The 6,000-nt window shown below is 45.6% G+C and overlaps 1 protein-coding gene across 1 annotated transcript in view; it reads right to left on the bottom strand.

Moving 5' to 3' along the window:
* Positions 1–257: 257 nt before the first annotated feature.
* Positions 258–6,000, bottom strand: part of LOC126456190 (brachyurin-like) — a 30,553-nt gene continuing 24,810 nt past the window's right edge. The window contains exons 6-7 of the mRNA XM_050091944.1: positions 3,692–3,831; positions 258–428 (exon numbers count right to left, since the gene is read on the bottom strand). Of these exons, the coding sequence (XP_049947901.1) occupies positions 258–428; positions 3,692–3,831 (311 nt within the window). The remainder of the gene's footprint in view (positions 429–3,691; positions 3,832–6,000) is intronic.

The raw sequence follows: 6,000 nt of genomic DNA, 5'->3' as shown, positions 1-6,000 counted from the left end.
TATTGTTGTGCAAATTTCTTTAGTAAGTGTTTACTAGTGGTTTCATTGAAAGCTCATAAAGGGTCCAAGGCTTCCAAAAGTCTGTCAATATACCAAAGCCGCGCTGTTGGCAGGCAGAGACTCTACTAGCTAATGTGGAACTAAGTTTATACAACCACAAGCAGATACAAAAAAGTGACTTTATTTATTCATCAACAAAATTTCGTGCGTCACGCTCAGTTGTTGGCAGCACGTAGGGCCAATGTTAGAGCCCAGCCTCAGGAGATGGTGACGCCGGCGTTCTCGCTAATCCAGTCGAGGTAGGCGCTGACGCGCATGAAAACGTCCGGCCAGGTGGACTCGCAGTCGAGCAGACCCCACGAAGTGATTCCCACGACCAGTGGCTCGCCGTCCAAGTCTGTCACCACCAATGGGCCTCCGCTATCGCCCTGTAACAAGAAACAGTGAACTGTTCAGTTCTGAAAATACAGACTCTGTAACACTGATTGTGTACTCACTACAATCCACATTCTCTCATTAGCGTCTAACAGACAATTCTGCATCTCTGTCAACAAATTTTAAAGTTAAATCATAAGAAGCTAGAATTCAGTATACCTTCTCTGGCTCCTTCCTATGTACCATTAGTACTAATCTCATCTGAACCAGAATTAACAACTACATAGTTAACAACTACTGGCGATACCCGTTATTGATAATGGCTAATGGCTCTGAGCACTATGCGACTTAACTTCTGAGGTCATCAGTCCCCTAGAACTTAGAACTACTTAAACCTAACTAACCTAACGACATCACAAACACTCATGCCCGATGTAGGATTCGAACCTGCGACAGTAGCGGACGCGCGGTTCCGGACTGTAGCCCCTGGCAACGGTCGGCCACTTCGGCCGGCAGTTATTGATAATTCTCATGCGAATTTAAATTGTATTAAACTGAATGTAATCCGGAATCTTGGGAGGAACACTCAATGGTGTTCGCTATGAAAGCTCGAAGTCAATACAAATAAAACTGAAGCTGTCACATATATGCTGCAATAAAGATCAATGCTACACTAATTGAATTGTATGATAGTCGTCTCTCACGATCGAAAACTGCCAAATCCATAGTATTAGCTCTGGGCTGTCACCTTACTTGGAAACACATAAAACCGAAGTATGAACTATGATTCCTATCGAAGCAAATTATCCACTATAACCTTAATATATCTCTCACCATTTATCCAGTCAGAAGCCAAAACATTCTTCAGCAACTTTGAATGTGAACATTTTAGGTTAGGCTTACCGTGAGTGCTATTGACATTAAATGAAACAACAAGTTTACTGTTACCAGTCACTGTGTATTTTTCTCCACAATGCGTTTAAGGTTTAAACCTTCCTCATCAGATGCATTTACATTTTTTAGCATGACATTTGTGTGTGTGTCGTGTTACGATTTTTTGGAGGAACTTATGTCACTTGTGACGCTACAACGCAGTCCTTGCTATGAATTTTTTTGCTTACTGAACACATGAAACTGTTTGTATACGATGTATTCTCTAGTGTAAATATATATTGTAAATACTGTGTTTAAATTATGTAATATTTAACACTGGCAAGTAAGGGCATATTTAGTTAACGTTGAAGTCAGAGAGATTGTTTTGTCACGCCTCTGCTGCTAGTCCTAGCTGTGTTACATCTAACGGCTAGTGTGTGGATCTAAGTACGACCTGAAAGTAATGGTCGGCATATCTGGAAGCATGGTCGGGCAAGTTATTATGGATTAATGTGCATAGTGCTGAAGAAACGAGGACTTCAATGTGAAGCGCACTGTGGGCCCAAGTCGCAACAGTAAAAGCCCGATGCCACATAGTGTCCCAGCCGTGGACTTCCGTCGATCCACCGACAACGAGGGAAGTAAGATCTACGTAATTTTCGTAGCATAAAATTGTAGAAGGCTTGCCAGTGACTGTGATTTTCTCTGAAGTTGAACAAGCACTTGAAATAAGAACACCGTGAATTCATTGTCCCAGGAAGGGGAAACTTTATTGACACATTCCTGGGGTCAGATACATCACATGATCACACTGACAGAACCACAGGCACATAGACACAGGCAACAGAGCATGCACAATGTCGGCACTAGTACAGTGTACATCCACCTTTCGCAGGAATGCAGGCTGCTACTCTCCCATGGAGACGATCGTAGAGATGCTGGATGTAGTCCTGTGGAACGGCTTGCCATGCCATTTCCACCTGGCGCCTCAGTTGGACCAGCGTTCGTGCTGGACGTGCAGACCGCGTGAGACGACGCTTCATCCAGTCCCAAACATGCTCAATGGGGGACAGATCCGGAGATCTTGCTGACCAGGGTAGTTGACTTACACCTTCTAGAGCACGTTGGGTGGCACGGGATACATGCGGACGTGCATTGTCCTGTTGGAACAGCAAGTTCCCTTGCCGGTCTAGGAATGGTAGAACGATGGGTTCGATGACGGTTTGGATGTACCGTGCACTATTCAGTGTCCCCTCGACGATCACCAGTGGTGTACGGCCAGTGTAGGAGATCGCTCCCCACACCATGATGCCGGGTGTTGGCCCTGTGTGCCTCGGTCGTATGCAGTCCTGATTGTGGCGCTCACCTGCACGGCGCCAAACACGCATACGACCATCATTGACACCAAGGCAGAAGCGACTCTCATCGCTGAAGACGACACGTCTCCATTCGTCCTCCATTCACGCCTGTCGCGACACCACTGGAGGCGGGCTGCACGATGTTGGGGCGTGAGCGGAAGACGGCCTAACGGTGTGCGGGACCGTAGCCCAGCTTCATGGAGACGGTTGCGAATGGTCCTCGCCGATACCCCAGGAGCAACTGTGTCCCTAATTTGCTGGGAAGTGGCGGTGCGGTCCCCTACGGCACTGCGTAGGATCCTACGGTCTTGGCGTGCATCCGTGCGTCGCTGCGGTCCGGTCCCTGGTCGACGGGCACGTGCACCTTCCGCCGACGACTGGCGACAACATCGATGTACTGTGGAGACCTCACGCTCCACGTGTTGAGCAATTCGGCGGTACGTCCACCCGGCCTCCCGCATGCCCACTATACGCCCTCGCTCAAAGTCCGTCAACTGCACATACGGTTCACGTCCACGCTGTCGCGGCATGCTACCAGTGTTAAAGACTGCGATGGAGCTCCGTATGCCACGGCAAACTGGCTGACACTGACGGCGGCGGTGCACAAATGCTGCGCAGCTAGCGCCATTCGACGGCCAACACCGCGGTTCCTGGTGTGTCCACTGTGCCGTGCGTGTGATCATTGCTTGTACAGCCCTCTCGCAGTGTCCGGAGCAAGTATGGTGGGTCTGACACACCGGTGTCAATGTGTTCTTTCCAGGAGTGTAATTTGATCTTCCTTATAATTCAAACAGGCAACAGTGGACTTTCAGCTTTTTCGAAAATTTAACGTTTAAAGGGCTTTGAGTAACTTCAGGACGATAGCGGGACTGTTTGGATCACTTGACACCAGAAGTTTAATTTATATGAGAGGATACTTAAATAGGCAACGACTGTCTTAACGGATCAAAGCGACTTTGTGAAGAAGTTAATGAGAACATGAGGCGAGTGGTGTTGAGTCTGTTTTGGTAGTGTCGTCAGTGAACTTACTGGCTTGATAAAATGTTCCTTCCTTTCCGCGTTATCTTCACAGAACGCATACTTACAGTGCATATATGCTGACCATTGGTGCCCATTGCACAGACGGCGTTAGGATCGACAAGTTCGCCGTACTGTTCCTGACAGTCTGCATTGTCCCAGATCTTCACATCAGCGAACGAAAGGTACCCGGGAAGCAGCCAGTCATCTGAAAGCAAGGTTGCGTTGTGTGATTACGTCGGCAAACTGACTTTAACCTCTAGAGCCTACGAATATATAACTTATTAAATTGTGCTATTCTTCTTTTCTCTAAGCGATACTGCAAACTAGAGTATTCATTACATGGTTACGTCTTGTAAAGCAGTCTTATTTACAGATTAAGCTCAAAACTATCGTTACGTTCTTACATCTGAATTAAGTAAAATAAGATTAATTGTAGACAAATAAAAACAAGTATTAAATTCGTGTACATAAATTTAATTTACATCTAAGCTGTTTTCTGCATGCAAATTCGATTACATCATTACAATGTGAGAGGAAAGGTAATACTTGCGTTGTTTGATTTCATCTGCTAATAACAGAGTTCGTTGATGGAATGTAATGCTGGTAGCTTTCAGTTAAGTTTTCACGTAAATATGAGTCTTGTATTGGAGAAGACTACTGATGATTCGGGTAGAAAGTAAGAATTAGTTTTCGACAACGTGTAAAGTTATTATTTACATGACTTCGGTTTCGTCTTACAAATGATGATGATTGACGATAACCCCATATATATATATATATATATATATATATATATATATATATATATATATATATATATATATATATATATATATGGAATTGTTGGGTGTAAGACTGCTATGGTTAAGTTCAGACACCTAGTCGGAAAGGAGTTACTTCCGCCGAGCATAGTGGTCCCTTTCCTGGGTAATACGTGATGCGAGCTATCAGTGTATCCGTTGAGTGTAGGGGAGTATAATGGACGTGTGTATAGTGTGCTATTACATACGTTGTGCTTGAACATGATGAGAGAAGGGGGAGCATGAAAAACATTGCCGGCACATAGCAAACTGCACTCGAATAGCACTAAGTAGCCTGCCAAGCTTAATATCCCTGTCTTACGGGCGAATCACCATCAACAGTGCCACATGCTCTAACCCCAATGAGACGGTGTGAAGAGGTTTAAATTCAGTCTAGTATATTGGTGCGAAGCCTGGCAATCAGGAGCTTTACGGCACTATTTCTCCTCCCCTTGTCCGCCAAGTAGCGACACTGAAAATTTCATCCATCGACGTGATTCGAACCCCCCCCCCCCCCAGTCGAGTACCATCACACAGCCATGTGTTGGTAACCTCGGCTACAGAGATGCGCATTAATGTGTTTACATATAGTCTACAGATATTGTAATGCAGTTACTAACTGAGGTCAAGTATGGGCTGTAATTACCCTATGGCAGCGAAACTTTAGAGCTATGTTGGTGCGTTAACGCGGAATTGATTTACTCTAGAAAAAATTAGTTTCAGTGTTGGCCACCAGTTGCAAACATGGCGCTGCTCAGCTTCTCGTCGACGTCTCCGATGCTGATATTGAACAAATTGTGAAAGCGGCGGTTAATTATAAAATAAACATTACGCCTTTATCACTCGTTTGAACGTTTCTACACACGTCCCATTACCGGTCCATTACGTAAGGAAACGTTTCTGTACGTCTTTCTTGCTTTCACAGTGCCAGATTTGCAACTGGTAGCCAAAACTGGAAATTCGGTTCCGCATTAACGCGCTACAAAATTTACAAAGATTTATTGCCATGAAATGGTTACAGTCAACATTGGACTTTATCAACACTCATGCTCATAAATTAAGGATAATGCTGATACATTGTTAAACAACGCTCTGGTGGGCGAGTTGTGGGTTAAAACTCCCCCGGGGTATCACCATGCAGTCCATTTGACCTACGGTCGTCGCACGGTGGCGCTAGCAACAGTCCACATACGCAGAGGTGTATTGGTGCATGGCAGAGTACGGTGCAGCGAGTAAGTGTGAAGACATTTCCAGATGTGCTAATGGTCACTGTGTGTTGAAAATGGCTCAAAGAACACATATTGATGACGTTATGCGGGGTAGAATACTTGGGCGACCGGAGGCTGGTCAAACACTGAATGTCGTAGCACGGGCCCTCCGTGTGCCACAAAATGTGATCTCAAGATTATGGCAAGGATTCCAACAGACAGGAAACGTGTCCAGGCTCTACAGTATGGGACGTCCACAGTGTACAATAACACAAGAAGACCGATATATCACTATCAGTTCCCGCAGACGGTCACGGAGTACTGCAGGTAGCCTCGCTCGGGACCTTACTGCAGCCTCTGGGACAG

This window comes from Schistocerca serialis, chromosome 2, assembly GCF_023864345.2.
Source record: "Schistocerca serialis cubense isolate TAMUIC-IGC-003099 chromosome 2, iqSchSeri2.2, whole genome shotgun sequence".
Taxonomy (NCBI): Eukaryota; Metazoa; Arthropoda; class Insecta; order Orthoptera; family Acrididae; genus Schistocerca; species Schistocerca serialis.
Note: the sequence above shows the minus strand (reverse complement) of the source record. Positions and strands in the feature narration are given on the sequence as shown.